The following is a 20,385-nucleotide window of genomic DNA, read 5'->3' as shown; positions in this document are numbered from 1 at the left end:
GTTGAATCTCAGCACTTCCTAACCATTCAAACTCGCGCGCGTCATACAGTTTTATGTTTGTCAGGGATATAGGGATAAGACAATAGATGCTAGATTCATAATTATTCAGGCAGGTAGGGGACATTAGACTGTTTATTACACTTGTCCCCAAAGTTTTATATTAACTTTTTACACGTTGGCTTAACAACTTTGAAGACTTTTAATGATCATTAGGTTGAGTATCCTAAACGTGTCAGCTATTAATTGTAATCTACAAAAGGGGTAATTTTGTTTATCATCATTGGGGATGTACATCAATTAATCGACTATTGTCTTATCCCTTTAGATCCCTTATAATTATTGCACTTGTGAAATTCTGCCTTTAGTTGGTAGTATATATAAGGTAAAACTATTTATTTTGCCATTAATGTCTTCTCCCTCCCTTTCTCCCTGGTGCTATGTTTACAATATGAATTTATGATATTTACAAACCTAATGTAACAAGAACAATAAGTAGCACAGCTGTGCAACATGCTATAATAACATTTTGATACGTAATAAGAATTATACAGTTAAGGTTTTGGGTAAAATGTGATTAAAAAGAAAAGTTCTTGGCATGTATTGTTGATAAATTCATTAGTTAGACATTTTCGTTAATGTCAGGAGAAAAATTGTTGCTGACATGGACATCATTTATTGGTCAATTCGTTCATCCAGTATGAGGGGAGGGGATCTGGTAAAAAGGGTGGATTAGGGGTTTGTTATTTTAGCCAACCACGAGTTTCACTATACTAGAGTACATGATAATCTGGTGTAAGATCCAAGTAATAATAAATCCATACAATTTACATTAAGAAAATTTCATCAGTTATAGAGTAGCTGCGCAGGATGTAATGAATGTAGGTGTCTTAGTGTCTTTTCATGACTTTAATGCACTGTAAATCTCAAGTCTTTAAAAGCAAATTTTAAGGTGTTATACTTTAATGATTTTGGTATTAAAACCCGCCAATGTTTGTTTATGATAAGCATGTATCTATATTTAACATGTAAAGGTAATATACGTCTATTTGCACATTTGAACCTTTTTTAGTAGCGAAGCTGTTCTACATTTAAGTAACGATTCCTATGACGATTTGTCAAAGTGTTATAAGCAAAGCATCTCTACCGTTAAGTCTTAAAAAGAAAGTATGTCCATACTAAGCATTCTAAATTTACATAATTTGGGTAGATTCGTTTGAGATTTCGTTTAGACTTAAATGCCTTTACATGCATGTTAATGTTCGTTTGTATGACCGTCACATTTTGTTTTTTCATCATCCTTGTTCATTTGCATAGCTTTTGTATAGAATAAATATGTACGTACGTCTTGGTTAATCTTATAGAAAACTTATTAGTTTTCTAATTACGTTAACTATGGATTGTTTTGTTTTATTTTTAAAATGTAAAACTTACAATTCGATCTATCTATAATACAAAGTAGAATGATGTCTGTCCGTCTGTCTGTCCGTCCGTCCGTCCGTCCGTCCGTCTGAAGCTGAAGATCTCGGTAACCACTGAACCGATTGGATTCTACTCTTCAGGGTATATACCTACTGGTCCTGTGGTGGTTTTAGGCTATTTTCTTGGGGGGTTGGACACCCCCAACCCCCCCCCCCCCCAAAAAAAAAAAAAAAAAAAAATCCCCCCTTATTTTTTTTTTGCAGAAGATTTCCTTGGTCCTTTTTTGCAGAAGATTTCTTTGGTCCTTTTACGAATTTCACCTTAATTTTTTTTATCATCTCTTGGGGCAAAGCCCCTAGAGGCTAGGGGCGAAGCCGCTAGTTTATTATAATACAAGCGCATATCAAAAATCGAAAAAAAAATCATATTTTTTCTCCCCCTCAGTTGAACCGATCAATTATCAAACTTCCGTAAAAAAAAATAAAGAAAAGGAAGGAGGATTTTCTTTAATTAGTTTATGGTTTACAATAGACCAAAAAAATTAGACTAACAAATTTTGGACTGTAAACTTTAATGGCACCCTAAGTTTTATTAATAAAATCTATCTTTTTTTGGTTTCAAAACTTCAGAGAATTTTATTAAACTTTGGAACAAAGTAGCAGTGTGAATTTTTTTCTAAAGCTAAATAAATGGTTCGTTTATTCTTCTATATTGTATGGTCTATTATATTAGCTAATCATCGATTTCCCGTACAAAATGTTGAGAAATAAGTTTCCCTAATTTTCTAAACTAAATTCTTATAATTATAAGAAGCGCAGCTAATATACAAAAACGTCAGTCAAAAAATATATCTGTCATAACAAACATATCTAAATTTAATATCTAATTTTTCTTTCATACAAGTAACCCCTAAAAATGTAAATGTTTATATGAAAAAAAACTTTAACTGAAGAAGTAGTTGAATTGTTTTTGCTACGCTGCTTTAGGATATAATCTTACTTGTCCAGTTTTTATATTAGATCACTCAGTTTGACTCTGAGAAAATTAATTATACTTTTATTTATTATTGTCTTTTTATTTTTATTATTTTAAGATTTCTTAATAATAACATTTGTACTAGTCTATTGATTAAGTGTTGCAATAATGCCTTTTTTTCTCAGATAGGAAATGGACATTGGACTATAATTTACACTGGTACCCAATGTTATCTAAGCAATATACTTAAAACGTTGGGTACTTTTATTAAATTTGATTGGTTGGTTAAAAATGTGGTGCCCAAACTTTTAACTATAAATTTTTACTATAGAAGGATTTAATTTGTTTATTATCATTTCGTAATTATCTGTTTAAAACAGATGGAGTAATTTTGCTTGTTATCATCGGGGGTGATATTGGACTGTTAATTTACTGGTACTTAAATTATAGGTTATTCGTTGGCTAAAAAACCTTGGTTACTTGTACTGAATATTGATTGGTTGGTTGAAAGGAGAAGTAACTAATTAATGGGGGTTGACCCATCCCTTTCTTTTCTTCCGTTAAGTTGATTTTTATTAGGGTATTGCTAAAATTGTGCACGAAACACAATGTAATTATGACAAAGGTTGTGCAAAACATATACACAAACAAAATAAGCACAAAAAATGGCAGTATCCTATTTTTTTCATAGATACCTCCCATCCCCTGTTACAGTAATTTCTTTTAAAATCTTTGTTTTTTTGTGGGGGGGGGGAGTTGAGATAAAAATAATCATGCAGTTTTTTTAAACAGTTGTCTTCAGATACGAAAATAAAAAAATAAAGCTTACATATTTCTCTAACTTAAAACTTCAATAAATAAGAAAGAAGAAATAAAAGGGGGGGGGGGTAGAAAAACGCTAAAGTTTTCAGGGAAGTTGTCCTGTAGTCAACTAAAATTGTATGCACCAACACCCAAACACAAAGACCCCAAAATACCTAATTATTCACACTTAACATACACACACACACACAAGAAAAGGCAACCAACAGACCTAAACACACACACACCTGTTGCGCTTGTTATTATCTCCTCTAATAATAATAACAAGCCAAACCTAGGTCGTTAAGATAAAGTAGGCTAGATTAAAGGGGTTTTAGGGTAATTTGAATCATGTTTTGTTTGTGTGAATATATCTTTAAAACACATGTCTTGCGGTTCAACAATTTAAAAAGAGTATATGAACAGTAGAGAATCTCCCTAAAAAGCTCAGAAATAACAAAATCAATACAACGTACCAAATTTCAAAAAATGTTCTCCATTTATTTGTTAAATTTAAAATAACAAATATGTATATGAAAATTAGATGAACAGATATAGTTCTCCTTTACAACGTAGCTTCTCATAGGTCCTGGAAAGGCCGTGGCAGCTAATTTAGTAATATAAAAGTAGCTGCTCTTTGAAAATATATAATGAAAAATATTAACTTTCCTGCAAGCCATTGTACTATTTTTGCACGGGCTGCAAAGTGCAGAAATTTTCTATAGTAAAAACAGTAATTGTTTTATAACATAAAGGCAATTATATATAGGGCTGCTTTTTAAGTACATTAGTCGACCTTTTCGGCCCCCCTAAACCCTTCATTTCACGATCGTCTTTTGAGCCGATTCTAAGATTTTGTATAAATAGAATAACTGCAAGTTTTAAGCTGCTGCTCGTCTGCTAATGTAAAGAGATTACATTAAGGTAAAAGTTTTGTAAACTTGTAATTTAAAACTATACATACGGCTCTGTACTAAGAGTAAACTACGGATTTATATTGAAATATTGTAATCAAATTAATATTAAGAGAATAAATATTAATGTATTCTTTACAAATTATCACTATCAAGACAAAACTTATTGAATATAATCATTATACAAACCAATATAAATATAGCTTTGTTTAGGTTATATTCGGATAGGTGCCCGCCCTCAGGGATAGGAACAAAAAGTCTGTGTTCTGTAGGGTTCAGAAACCCTGCAGAAGTTAACTGAAATAAAAAAAGGATATTAGAACAGTATCCTTTAGTCTAACATTAAAACAAAGAGGGGGCACACACTATATGTTCTTCAACTTCGTCTAATCGGGAATAGTCCCTTTCGTAACAACGCCCCTTAAGGGGCGTTTCGTCGTATTTTTAAAATGGCTTTTTATTGGTTATTTTAGGTTAGGTTAGGTTATATTGGATTAGGTGATTGCCCCACAGGGTTAAGCAATTTGCCCCGCAGGGTTAGAGCTCCCCGCAGGGGCTAGAAATAGGAGAAAAGCTGCTGTGAAAAATACGAAGAATCGCCCATTAGGGTGCTATGCCACGAAAGGGACTATACCCGTCTAATCTTAAGTGATCCAAAATGTATAGGGTATTATTTTATTTATTTTTTCTTCCCTCCTTAATCCCTGGCTGTATGTAACCCCTAAACTTACGACCTTGGAGCAATTATAAAAGAGTTCTTTGCTAACAGCTAAGAAGGAAACGAAGTAGTTGTTTCATAAAGCAACAAAAAAAAGAGTATAATTAGCTTTTTTAAATTTATTATATAAAATGGTGTGATATTTAGTAAAAAGGACAAAAAACTAAATGTTTCAACTGAAGAAAAATATATGGCCTACGATTTTTCAGTTTGGTTTCTCAGGACATTTCTTTTGTTATTGCGCATAATTTAAAATTCAATACATTTTGTCTCAATAATATTTTTTTAATTTGTAGATAATTTTTAGGCATAATTATGTCCAATTTCCCCGTTTTTTTACCAGTAAAGTTTCTACATATCATTATATATTTATGTTTTTGTATAAATTAGTATGTTAACAAAGGACTGATTCTTAAACACTTCACTGTTGATTTTTTTGTGGCTTTGTAAGTTAACCTTTGATGGGAGTTGTTTAGTTCATGTTGCACTTTTCATCCTAAAGTGTTAAATCATTAACACTGACATTCTTGTTCAAAATTTAGCCACTCTTAAAAGAAAATTTTAGCATATTATTCCTTAACATTTAACTTACAAAATAATTAATGCAAAACTTATTTATTTACATTTTTCTATTTTCAATTTAGGTATATTTAATTCTTTATAAATTTAACATCTAAACTTGCCATTTTTAAGATCTTAAACAGCAATTTTAGTTGTTTTTTAGGACAACTTTAATGGTATAAGATGATAGGATGTTACACTGAGGAAAAACTTTAATTGAATTCTTGCCTATTTGGCATTTTACATTTGTTAAAACAATTACAATTTACTTAAACTTCAAAATTTTAGAATTAAAAAAATCTAAGAATTTTTGGTTAAAAATACGTTAATTTTTATTCTAGTGTGGCTTCGAAACCGATTTATATCCACTGCATGGTTAGAAACAGTTCTTTGCCATACTAAAAAATCATGTATAATATCGTATTACAGGAAATTTCTACTAAAATTAAAATAACAATCATAAAATCAATTTTGTTAGCGTGGACATTTTCATTTTAATATACGAGGAAAGCAGTATATAGCACGATTCGATAAATAACTATTGATAGGATTTAATACCCTAAAATGAATTATGAATCTATTAATACTTATTAATGTCCAAAATATTGCTGCCCTACTAATGGACATAAATGTCCTTTTCATAGTCTTCCATTATAATTAACATTGAACTGATGCCTAAAAACTTCAACATGTCTAAAAAGGCATCCCTATATAGCCTTTTTAGAGAATCCTTTTGTATCTTTTTAATGGTCCAATTTCCTTATGTCATCAAATCATGTCCTTCTTCGGCTCCTAAAATGGCGCAATGCGCTTGGGCGGTAGAATAGCTATTTCTCGCATCGTATTATAAACAGCTTTCCGCGGATATAGAATGTACAATTAGAAGATTAAAACCAGTTTTTGTAGCCCGTGCCTTCGGCACCTCGGGGCTAAAAAAACTGGATTTAATCTTATGATTGTACATTTTTATAATCGTAGAAAGCTGGATATAATACAATGCTAGACATAGTTTTTTTCGAAAGAATGAGAACCGGTTCTTATCCACCGGATTCGTATGAATACGAGAAAGTACTTCACTTAATAAACAAATAATCTAAGATTGATATTTTCTCTATTTTAATTCAAAATTTCTTATGAAATGGAGACGAAAAATCGTATATTATATATTTAAATTAAATATCAACCGTCATAAATAAAATAAAAAATCCGCAGTTTTTCAATGTTGTGTAAATTTCATTTTGAATTATTTTACAAGTAAATGAGAAAGTCTTCTCTTAAGGAAAACTAATTGTTTTCAACCGCACAACTGCAATAGGCATTTTTTATGGGACTCAAATAAACTAATAGATTAGTAACTACTGTTGCTTTGGTAACAAGGACGTGTTTTATATAAGAAACACAGCAACAAAGTTTTTCAAAGAGATGTAATTTTAGGTCAAAATTACAAAATATTAAAACTAAAATAAATAAGAAGCTTACTTTATAAATAAGGTATGCCCTATCATTTATAGGATTTCGAAAATCCTAAACAACAATAATGCATTTTTTAGTATATGGCTTCGAAATCGATTAATACCCGCTGGATTAGAACCGTTTCCGAGCCATACTGAAAAATCATGTATCGTATCGCATTATAGACAATTTTTCACGAATATTCATTAAAAATAATAAAATTAATACCAGTTTTGTTAGCCTGGGCATAAGGCCCCTTGGGACTAAGAAAACTAGTTTTGATTTTTTAATTTTTCATTTTAATAACCGCAGAAATCTGTCTATAATACGGTGCTACAAATAACTATTATAGCATGACCCACAAACTAACGTACATTGTTATAGCAAAATTTTAACTAAAATAAAAAATTGGAGCCAAGAAATGTATGTTTCCCCCCTTACGAACTTACAAACTTACGAACGGACAGCAAAGTAATTTATAGAGTAGCTTAGCTACTTAATAAATAAAATAAAATACTGTCCTATTTTGCTTAAATTATGAAATTGCGTTCACAAGATTAAGGACAAATTAAATCTTGAAAATCTCTCGTTTTTTTCCCATTTTTTTATGTTGTTTAATTATATGCTGACAATTTAGTTAGCGTAATTGGGACACAGGAGACGTCGCAGAAGGGTAAAATGGTGATCATAAAAACACTTTACTTTATATAAAAAAAAAACATGTATGTATAAAAATTGTCTTTTTTAATATATAAAGAAGTAAGCTTTTTTTGTATGTAGCGAAGGATCTTGCTAACCCCTGTACCGATATGGTCCTCCTTTACAGTGAAGCTACTTATAGGTCTCGGGTTGGTTTTAGGCTATTTCATTTTTATATAAAGTACGGGTAGGTATGGTTTTAGGCTAGCAGCCGCTAGTATTCTAAAATGCAGCAAGAACAATTATTATGAAAGAAGAACTGCAATAACCAATCGAATGCATTCAAATGTAACTTGAAAAATGAAAATCTTCTTCAGTATGGCTTCGAAACCGATTATTATCCACTGAATTAGAACTAGTGCTCATACATACTGAAAAACAATTTTCTACTTACATTAAAATAAAAATCATAAAATTGATTCCAGTTTTGTTAGCACCGGCCTTTGGCTCCTCGGGGATAACCAAAATTGTTTAAATCATATAACTTTAAGTTTTAATATCCTCGGAAAATTGTCTATAATACGATGATATAGAAAACTATTATAGAAACTAGTAAGTGTTTTTTGTTTGTCCGTTAAGATATCAAGATTCGTTAAGAACCGATTGAGTTCTCCATTATGGGATTCTTTAAATAATTACAAGATTGGTTTAAGGCTTACTTTTAGATTCAAATCTTGGGATGGTTTTAGGCTATTTGTCTGCAACCACCCTCCCCTTTTCAATACAAAGCTCCTAAAGGCAAGGGGCACTCTAGTAGTTTTTTTATATATAGCATGCTTTTAGTAAAGTTTCTCTATGGTTAATTTTGAAATTCTTTGAAGCGTTTAATGAAGAATTACCACGGAATTTTTTCTAGGAACTACAACCTTTAATTATCATCTTACCCTATCTCTCTCTCTCTCTCTTTCTCTTTTTCATTAACTTCCTATACCTTTTTCTCTTTGTTTTACTTATTTTTCTTCTCTCCTTTCTCTTTTTTAAAATCAATTCTTTTTGGTATATTTATGAAATGTCCATACGTCTGTTTTTGTGTTAGGCTATCCCTTATTAATTTTTAAGTAAGATCTCGTATTTTCTAGGTCTAAAAAAAATCAGGGCTAATATTAATTTTTTTTCATTTTATTATCCGCGGGAAGCTGTTTATAATACGATGCAATAATAACTATTCTTCCTTTTTCTAATTAAATATATCTATTTGTATATCTATTTTCATAATGTCTATTATCCAACCTTCTATACTTTCAAAGACAGAAACGATTATTCTAATGATAGAATGGTACAAAAAAGTTCAAATTACTTATAAGTGAACAAATCTATTATATTATTTCAGAGATCTTGCAGGACAAACGTACAAACAGACATACACAAAGACATCCTATTACTTGTTGCTTTAACTATTTTTATTTTTTTAGAAAACCTATTCCTGTAATGTCTCCCATAGGTTTACAATGTAATTATGTCATTTCTTGAAACATGTCAGCTTTTAAACTCTTTTTATTACTTTTTAATACTTTCTCTCGAAGTCTTAAAAATTCACAAGGACAGTCAATGTTAGCAAATGACCAGAACATTTTAAACTATGTAAGTTCTAGCAACTGCACACTTTGTCACTAAGGACATCTTGTTGTCCTGGGATCTATGTGAAGCTTCCTTAAAATGAAGAACTCAATCGGTGCGGTGATTATCGAGGTCTTAACGGGCATATAAAAAACCTTGCCTATTTTATAAAACGCCTTTAAAGAGAATTGAAACAAGGAAGGGGATAATACAGATAATACAGCTAACATATCTACAACTATTTATTTTATCACTAATTACAAGCTACCAAAGACAGAATGTCACACTTAAGATGATAAATAATACACCCATTGTTTTAATCATTAATCTCTAACAAATTAGGTCTTGTTAACTTTTGAAGCAAAATTTAAAATTGTACACCCCTCTCGAAAGAAAATTAAAGAATTGTTTAATTTTTTTTTGCTAGTTTTGTAATTAGAATCTTAATATTAGTAATTTAAAGAGATTTAAAAATTTCAAGGTTTTTAAGCATAGAAAAAAAAGGCTTTTTACACGTTTCTTGAGGGTGGCTGGCTGTTGCTGCTAATTGCAATAATCAAAACAAACAAAAATGATTGGTTTAAATTATCCATGTCAAAAAATTTTAAACAATAGTTTTAATATACAGAATTTTAATATCATCAGTTAGATTTTTTAACAAAAAAACTTTGGGAGAATATTAATTTTTCGACCATTATCTTATCCCTGTATCCCTGATTAATCCCTGAGGACTGTTTAATACACTAGTACCCAAAGTTTTAAAATAACATTTTCTTTTTCGTTGGATTTACAACTTTGGGGACTTTTATTAAATTTTGATTAATTTGTTTATTATGTTGTGTGTACAAACGTTTTAACCAATTGTTTTCTACAAAAGGAGTAATATTGTGTATGATCATTAGGGATGTACATCAATTTATCGCCAATTATCTTATTTCTTTAGATTCCTGGACTAATCCCCTTATGTGTTATTTTGAAATTTGATACTTAATTGAATTTGTTTGTTTTTTTGTTGGCGACAATTATTTAATAAACAAACAAACAATTTTCATCATAATAAAATATTTTTTAAATATCAATTTAAAGTTTTTAAAAAATGGCATAGCATTAAAAAAATCTTGAATATAGAAATAATGTTATCATAAGAAAAGTGTTTAAAAAAAAAAAAAAAAAAAAAAAAAAAAAAAAAGAATAACTTTACATGGTAGTTATAGGTTCACAGTAGTACTTATAAATATAGTTTTACTTTCAAAGTATATTTATTCGACCTATCACAGTTAGGGAGTTGAATCCATTTTTATAGAAGCAGAATCCATTATCATAGATTATATTTCTGCTTCTATAAAAATGGATTCAACTCCCTAACTGTATCATCAAGCTTTAATTAATTACCTTCATTATGAAAGATAGATTAAATTATACTCTCAATTACGGAAAACAAAATTACCCCTTCTGTAGATTATATTTATTGGTTTATAAGTTTGGACAATGAAGGATTGTACCAACCAATCATGATTTTATACAAAATACTCAAAGCTTTTAAGCCAACTAATAAGAGTGGTTGTTTAGAAACCTTTCGGAGCAAGTATAATCTACAGTCCAATTATCCCTCCCCAATGGTTATAGGAATAGTTATTTCTTTCATCGTATTAAAAACGGCTTTCCGCGGATATAGAATGTACAATTATAAGATTAAAACCAGTGTTTTAGCCACGAGGTGCCGAAGGCATGGGCAAAAAAACTGGTTTTAATCTTATGATTGTACATTTTTATAATCGTAGAAAGCTGGATATAATACGATGCTAGACATAGTTTTTTCGTGTGGATGAGAACCGGTTCCTATCCACCGGATTCGAATGAATACGAGAAAAATATATTTTTACGTAATTTATAATTCTAAAATATTGTTATTTAATTTCAGCTTAGTTTATTATAATTGTCCTTGTTAAGTTTATAAAAAAAAAAATAAATACTAAAATCTTGGTCTTATTAAGGCACTAAAGAAATTTTAACCAGTGTCAAATTTCACTTATTAAGCTTTATCCAATGTAACAAAGTAGTTGGGTGTGCGTCTATTGTTATTTAGTTGTGTCTCTTTGTTACCTAAGGTCTCATAAACAGCAATCTTTAAAAAAAAATTATGTTTTATTCTACTTTTATTTCGATGTAAAAAAAAGTATTATCAATCAAACAATAACAATTTGTAGCAGGTCTAATCAGGGACGTCCAAGCTTTTTATTTTGAAGGGGGTAAAATGAGGTGTTTTAAAGTTTGAGGGGGGTTAAAACCATTTTACCGTAACTTTGGACGTCTATGGGTTCAAATAGCTATCTACTAAAAATTAAAGGATTTTCAACTCTTTATTTTGTCACTCTATGAAATGTAAATAACTTTTGTTCTTATTTTGTTACTCTAATTCTATGATGTAATAATAAAAACATAGGCTTATTTGTGTACTAATATGTAAATTAATTATATATATCATTTTGCATTATTTTATAACTATAAAACACAGAAAGAGAAGGGACAATGGACTGTTTATTACACTAGTCCCCAAAGTTTATAATAACATTATCATATTCGTTGGCTTAACAACTTTGGGGACATAGAGAAAAAAATAAAAGAGAGGAATCGAAGCAACTAGAAGACGAAAATAGGCAGTGGGCCTAGAGGCCTACTTAGCGCTGTTGCCGCGCTAAAATTTATTGCTATTCCACTACTTTTCAAATGGGAGGATTAAAAATTATTTTAAAAAATATTTTTCTACTTTTTACTATTTCCATATTTAGGGCAAGAATATTAGATTAGATATTTTCGTTTTAATGTTTTAATTAAAAATTACATGGTATTTATTTTTATTTAAAAAAATTTGTTCATGAAAGATGAATCCTTCTATTTCTAAAAAGGGGGAAATTTTTTTCATAATGAATATTCAGCTGATTCTGACCGCCCACGGCTGTTTGCTAAATATCGCTTTTCTTTTTATTCACATTATTATTTATGATTGACTTACAAAAAGCCCTGGGCGGTTTTTGATTTTCGTCTGCTTATAAATTTAGGGATGGGGAAGTAGTATTTTACCATGAAAAAGGGGTGAGTATTCATCCTCTTATCCTTTTTCCTTATGTTTGGGGACTTGGTTTTGATTCGTTGGTTAGATAAGTTGAGTGTTCAAACGTTTCAACGACTAATTTTAATCTATTGAAGGGGTAATTTTGTGTATCAGTATTGGGGATGTACATTGATTTATTGGCCTCGGCCATTGTCATATCCCTTTAGATCCCTGATAAAACAAGGACGATTTAAGTCATAAGTTGTGCAGCTATGACAAGGTAACAAAATAATAAATTAAAGTAAATATTTCCCATGAATACAACTTTAATATTGAATATGATATTTTTGTGTTAAATTGCTCATTTGATTTCATTAAAGATACTTTATAAATGAATTCTTGAAGCATAGACAAGTACTTAATAAAAATGGAGTATATAAAAGACATCTTCAATAAATCTTCCTTTAATAGTTACCTTTCATTGAATTCTACTTAATTTTATGTCGAAATAGATAAAACATTCTTTTTAACCCTTATTATACTGAAAGTGTTATTTTGCAAATTACCTGGTAATTTAGGTTCAAATTTTACTAAATCAATTTTACCCCGTCTGTCACTTTTTTTAATTTTGAGCCTTCGATGATTTTTAAAGACCTTTTAGCTTAAATTGTTAATGAAATTTTTATTTGGATAAACCTTCAGATATACTGTAATTTTAGTATCATAAATGTTTCTAAAAAGCAACCCTTATCTTCAAACTTAAGCCATATGGTAATCATAAAACATGAGCGATGATTTTAGAAAAAACAACCACAAAATTTTAAACTTTCAATATTATTTAGCCTTAATAAAATTAAACTATTTCAAATTAAGTTTTTTAGTTTTTAATCTTAACTAAAAATATAATTTTAAATTTTGGACTTTCTATAAAAAGCATCAAAGATCTAATTTACTTTCTATAGCTTTCAAAAAAGCTACCCTTTCATTTTCTATATATAAATAAAACATATTAGAAAATTATCATATTAGACAGAACAATTCTAGACTGTCTGCACTAGGTTTAAATAACAGCATAAATATTTTATAGCCAATTTGTTGATTGAAAAAAATTCCATTGTGCATATTTACTATTCCATATACATATGTAATGTTCAAAATAAATGATATTTCTTATTTATAGGCGGATTTTTAAACTAAAATACTTAAATAAAAGAAACATTTCACATAAAAATGTCCTTGTCTAATTTGTATTTAAAGCTTACACTTAGTAACATTAGAGTATTGTAAGGTTGCTTATTCTAAACATGATAACTCCACTATCAAAACGTATGCGTCTAAAAATATAAAGCCTACCTTTTTTGCTTCTTTAAAAAGTTGAAAACCATATTGAAGCTGTGAGCTCTTTTACCGAACTATAATTTATATATATCAGATCACTGGTATTAAACCTTATCCTTTTGTTAAACTTTACAACATATTAAATTAAATTTCACTTTAGATTTTTTTTACATGTATGTATTCATAGATTTTTTTCACTTTTATAATAATCACTATAATTCACTTTAAACAAAGTTAGGTTCTTTCTTAGGATGTGAAACAAGCAAAGAAAGCTTTATTTGTCTATACAATCCTCTTGAGGATGTAAAACCAGCAAACCTAGCTTTCTTACGATATTGCGTGCCAATTGAATGATTCCTAAAGTAATTGGTTGTCTATGTGTGTCTGTGTGGCATGGCTAGGATAACCAAGATGAAAAGCAGTATGTCTCGGTATCTTTAAAATTTGAGGTAGTTATATACACATAGAAGAATACTGTGGGTTTTTTATCTAAAAAAGCAATAATGAATAATCTTTTTATCATACTGACATTCATTGCACAAGTACATTTAAAATCAATGGTAGAACAGAAATAGAAAAAAAGTAAATCAATAACAAAGCCATAATAGCCAGTATTAGTTGTTCTAATATTTATCCTATAACTAGCATCTTTGCTTGGAAATTTGTTACTCTAGGGTAATAGAAAGGGGGCTTAAAATAGTATAAAACCATACCAAGACATTAATTTAAAAATCATATAACTTATTAAACTTATTATAACAATTTTTTTGATATCTTTGACAACAACAAAAAAAAACTTTGTCAAGTTAATCGTATTTTATTTTAAATGGCAAATTTGTTTTAAGTAATCCTCTATGTATATTAAAAACCTCCCTTTTGAAAGTTCTTTTTGTGTCTGAATAGTTTTGTTTCACCTGAGATACAAAATGTTTACTCAACCAATTATTACAAAAAAATTGCACAAATTTTTAATGATAATGTTGCTTGAGCCGCAATTTTCTTTTTTTTGTCACTTTTTTTGTAATGATTGTTACTGATCACTAATTTTTGTTGCTTTCTAAAAATCACATAATAATTGGTTCTTTTTGTCAACCTTTTTTGGCGCAATTTTTATTATTTTTTTGCGGATTTTTTATTAAGTTTTTTTTACATACTAATTAATTGTTTATTCACTAATAGGATTATTTTAAAATAATCATTTTAAAGTCACTTTTTGTTAACATATCATTACATTGTCATATTTTTGTTATCACCAAAAAAATTCATAAACCAATGGTTTTTAAAAAGAAAAATCGCAGCGGTTCTTCCGTGTTGATGGCTTGACTGCCTGAAGCGAACTAAAGGCATTAGGCAGTGTGTATGTATGTATAATGTATCTATCTATGTAATATACATGTATATATGAGTAGGTCTTCAGTTCACCACTTCACTCTCGTTGCGGTTTCTATAAATCATAACACCAGCTAATCACAACACATTCCAGCCCTCAACGGTACTGTTTCGCGCGCAATTGCATGGAATTATAGAAACCGCGTACGGTGGTGCGCTCTCTTCTCTGCCATAGATAAATTAGCTGCGTCACGTAGATAGACGGAATATAATAACGAAGATGCGTAACTCTATAATTTTTGTAATAAAAAACAATACTACAATACAGGGACGTCCAAGCTTTTTATTTTCAGACTCTTAAATTAGGGGTTTCAAAGATTTGAGAGGGATAATCTAATGTATTTTTTGAAATTTTGAGGGGGTCAAAGTTCGAGAGGGATAATCATCCCTTAACCCCTACCCTATGTCAATACTTCAACATTTTTAATAAATTCTATCAGATATGTTTTTCTTTATATAAAGAAGCAGGCTTTGCGACTGAAGCATCTATGAGAGAAAGTTCAGTAAAATAGCCTAAAACTATTTCCTTAACTATGTAAGGCTGCCTTATAATAGAATCCTCAATTGGTTCAATGGTTATTGAGATCCTAACTGACAAATAAACAAAAAAAACTTTACTACTTTATATAATAGGATGAATAGGAAATAACCAGAAGGTAGCATGAATTGCACTAAAACTTTTAAAATCTTTTTAAAGATTTTGTTATTCCTTTCTTTTAAGCAAATTTTTCAATTCACTATAAATTCAAGTGATAGGGAAGAATCATGATTGGATTTGTACAATGTAACAGTGTCCAAACCTTTCCACCAATAGCAAATAAGGATTAATCTTGTTTGAAATAATATAGATACCCAAATAATCCCCCTTTTTAATTAAAAAAATATATATCTCAGTTTCTAAACAAGTCTTTTAACAACTCTGACCTAAATAACCCCTCGAGGATTAGATTTGACCAAATCTTGACAATAAAGTGCATGATTATTGATTATGCATCCAAAAAATTTACAGATAACCAACCCTTTATTTTCACAACCCTAACCTGAGTGTTCTTACTGCATATGCTTTGCCTGTTATTGGCCAAGGTATTCTCCACAAATAGATATAGAATATACATAGATATTATGACAGGGGAAAAAGAGTCATCAACTTAGGATGCTAACATGGACCTCATGATCAGTTCATTCATTCAGTAGTGTGGGCATAGCGGGTGGATGTATTGTTATTGTAGTCCACTGCGAGTTTCACCTTATTAGAGAACAGTAAAATCTTGTGTAACATCCAAGTAATAATATTAATTTTGCGCATCTAAAATAGAATTTATAACATCTTCAGTAGGGTTGAGATTCGAACCCACCACTTACCCTTAAGAGTTGAGTTACCCATTCATACTTATCTAAGCTTATTTGTCTATGTGATGTGCAACACCAAAATGTAATCTACACACACACACACACGCACAACCAAAGAATGGGGTGAATCAAACGAACACAGGAAGGGGTATTTTGAGCAGGCCTACTAGGGACGTGGGTAAAGGACACTCAAAAAGGGATGGGGAGGGGGGTAAGGGATGGTTTTGGTTATTATTATATGTTGAATTTTGGTGGTATCGCGTAGGAACATGATATATATAATAGGAATCACAATTGTATAACATTCTATCACTGATTGGTTATCTAATGGGTGTTGTGTATGATTATATTTTAATGTCATGACTATACCCCTCCCCCCCCCCCCCCAACAACAACCAACCACCAAAGTATGAATCAGTGTACATGCTAACCCGATATAAACCATGCATATGGCGTTAGGACAGAAACTAATTTTCTGAAAAAGGAACAATTTGAGGCCCAAAGTTTTATAATCACTTCATATAATTCGTTGGCTCAAAAACTTTGGGTATTTTCCTTAAATTTGATTGTTTGGGTTGCATGCATTGAAGTGTCCGAATTTCCCTACAAATGATTTTTCCTAACAGAAGGGGCAAATTTGTCTTTTAATAATTTTTTTCTGAACTCAAAGATCTTTTGGTGTAGCCGCTAGTAGTTTAAGAATTGCTAAGAATTCATACTTAGCTTTCTTTAATATTTAAGAGAATCGATATAGCAGTTTATAAGATCTTACATATCATGTGCATTATTATTTTTATAGTAACACCTGCCTTTAATTAGCGAAACAACTCTATAATTCACTTTGTTATTGAGAATAATAATCCCGTTTCTTGCAAATAGGATATAAAGATATTGTATCTATCTATTCTATACATATAAATATAGAATTAAATATGTATAAATATATGTATGTAAAGTTATGTACGCATTTTTGCTGTAATATCCCACTAAATAACAAGTTAACAATTTTTACTCCCCCCCCCCCCCCCATCAACTTTTAAATTTTAAAACCTCTTTAATCTTAATTCAAATAACCTAAAATTAAAAGTTATTTTTGAAACAATGTTATACAAGAATAAAAAGTAGCAAGGCCCTATAATAGTGTAACAATATAATAAATCACAAAAAAATAAACATCTAACTTTTATAGCAGCCAAAAATAACTATTAAAATTTCCATCTTCTCTGGTGCACGAGGGACAGTCGGACGGACAAAGTGAGTCATTGTGTAAAAAAAATAGTAATGAATTTTTAAACGAACCTTCTAGAAATTTTTTTGCCATATATCCTAAAACGCAGTCAAATAGATCATAAAAACGTACATAGAAATGTAAAATTAAAACTCTAAACAAGGGGGGGGGGTTCAAATTGCTCCAAAGATGATTTTCAAGGAAATTGCCTTTGCGCATGTTAATAGTACAAGCAAAGATTAAATTAGAATGATAACAAACATCTGAAGAATATATTATAATTGAAATAGTTTAATTTTAATAATATAGTAACAGGATGTTTGTCTGTGTGTCTGTTTGTTTGTATCGACTGAACCGGTATGGTTTTTCCTTCTTGAGAAGGTTTATAACTATTTTAGGGGAAGATACCACTACCCTTCCAAGAGATTTTAGCCGCTAGTAAAAAATAAAACTAATAAAATGTTGAAAGTCTGACTTTGCTGTTATCATATTAACTTAAGATAAATATAAAATTTTTGATGAAGCTTCTTATTGATTACTGGCTGGTTTAAGGCTATTAAATCAGAGTGAACGTCCAATAATAAATATAGATGTTAGAGTGAATGTTGAAATATGAATATCACCAGCGGCAGCGCACCTAGCATCTAAGGGCTCTGTTTACTTAGAGGGAGGGAGGTGACGCCCTAGGGGCTAGAAATATACCTAGCCCAAGGCCTAAAGAAGGTGTATCAACTATTTTTTTTATAGCTAGCCGGTTCTTTTAGTAAGTAGTAGATGTAAAATTTTTCATAGAATTCAAATATGCAATCGGTTTTTTTGTAGACCTCTTATTTTTTAAGTAATTTAAGTTTTTTAAAAAAAAATTAAGTCGATTTTAAGGTACTAAAATGCAACAAAAAAAAGAAAGAAAATGGTCATTATGAACAAAAATAGTAAGATCTTTAATTTGACACCTTACTTTTTCAATTCTGTCAGGTAATTATTGAAAAAATCGATTTTTTTAAACCCACGACAATAAAAACTTTGAACTTAATTTTATTATTTCACAAATAAAAAAATATGGGTTCATATATACCATTAGAATCAGAAAAATATTACGAATCCATTGTAAGCAAAATTGAAAAAAAAAGTTTACAATATAGTATATAAACTACAATAAAAGGAATTATATGAAAATATCATATTATGTTGTACAGGCAACGTCTTAATTCTTCAATTGAGTATAAAAATGGGAAGGGGGTAAAGAGGGGGTAAAGAGGGGGTAAAAAAGGGAAGACAATAGTGTTGTCTGAACAAAAAAAATAATTGGCCATTTCTGTAATTTTTTAATTTTTTAATTTTTTTCAATTTTGCTTACAATGGATTCGTAATATTTTTCTGATTCTAATGGTATATATGAACCCATGTTTTTTATGTCTGTTTGAGAAAATATTTAGGTCTAAAGTTTTTATTATACCGAGGTTAAAAAAATAGATTTTTTCAATAATTACTCAACAGAATTTTAAAAGTAAGGTGTCAAATTAAAGATCTTACTATTTTTGTTCTTACTGACCATTTTCTTCTTTTATTTTGTTGTGTTTTAGTACCTTAAAACCGACTTAATTATTTTTTTTAAAAACTTAAATTACTTAAAAAATAAGAGGTCTACAAAAAAACCGATTGCATATTTGAATTCTATGAAAAATTTTACATCTACTACTTACTAAAAGAACCGGCTAGCTATAAAAAAAAAAGTTGATACAACTTCTTTAAAAATAAAATAGCTAAAACCATCTTTAGGGTTTTTGTGAATCTTCCTTTAAATAAAAAAAATGGTTTTGTGGTAAGAGATATATTATTGGCCGAATAAAATTAATTTATATTTTATAGGATTGAAAACGTTTTTAACTTATTTGAGCAATGATTATTACAAAAACATATTTCATCATTTTTTCAATATTTTTTCTAGAAAGTTCATTGAATTGATTTTCATAATAACGAGGACAAATATATCCATTGTTTATTCATAGACAAATTTAAAGATCTAAAGAGATAAGACAATGGCCGATAAATTGATGCACATCCCCAATGACGGTACACAAAATTACCCCTTCTGTAGACTACAATTAGTGATTGAAATGATTGGACACTCTAATTAACAAACCAACCAATCGAGTTTCAAGAAAAGTTCCCAAAGTGGATAAGCCAATGAATTAGAAAACGTTATGATATGTCCCCTTCCCTCCCACAGTGTAGAACCCAGTAAAAGTGTCGGACTGATTATGACGTAAAAAAATAATTAGCCAATGAGAGGCCACTATAAATTTTACCATTGGTCAATAATGGCCTCTCATTGGCTAATTTTTTTTTTCTACGTCATAATAAGTCCGACACTATTACTGGGCCGTTCACAGTGTAACTAAACTAATCAAATTTTTACGAATTTACTATTTGACTCCCAATATTTCATTATTTCATAAAAATTCTTCCTGTATGTACATTAAGTAATCTACACACTTTTGGTTCAAGTTATAAAGTAGTTACACTAAATACTTTAAATTAAACTAGCAGCAGCTACCCTAGTTTTGGGAGCACCTTAACTTTTATGGAAATAATAGGCTAAAACCCTGCTCATGACCTATCTAAGTCTTTCCTGAAAAGGAGAATTTAATCGGTTTGGTCGTTAGAGAGATCTTAAGGGTCAGACAAAAACCATAATGATTCATTCTCATTTTTCTGGAATGTTCTCGACAGATTTTCATCATAATATTATTATTGAATTATGAAATATGTACTTTGTAAACTCTATAAAGTGAGATTGCCACTTTTTTTCTTTGTTGAAAAATATTGTAAATGTCTTTTATCTGATTGAAATTTAATTTTTTTGACAAAACATTAAGAAAATACTGTATATAGATACTGTTCAAGAAAAGTTCAACAAAAAAAATTCGGT

General features: G+C 29.8%; 1 protein-coding gene across 1 annotated transcript in view; it reads right to left on the bottom strand.

The window, feature by feature from the left end:
• The window catches only part of LOC145333495 (uncharacterized), a 167,881-nt gene extending 153,956 nt beyond the window's left edge, over positions 1-13,925 (bottom strand). The window contains exon 1 of the mRNA XM_080178647.1: positions 13,502-13,925. Within this exon, the coding sequence (XP_080034773.1) occupies positions 13,502-13,533 (32 nt within the window). The 5' untranslated portion in view covers positions 13,534-13,925. The remainder of the gene's footprint in view (positions 1-13,501) is intronic.
• Positions 13,926-20,385: the final 6,460 nt, after the last annotated feature.

Source organism: Acartia tonsa, chromosome 12 (genome assembly GCF_053477335.1).
Source record: "Acartia tonsa isolate MP-2025a chromosome 12, ASM5347733v1, whole genome shotgun sequence".
NCBI lineage: Eukaryota > Metazoa > Arthropoda > Copepoda > Calanoida > Acartiidae > Acartia > Acartia tonsa.
Note: the sequence above shows the minus strand (reverse complement) of the source record. Positions and strands in the feature narration are given on the sequence as shown.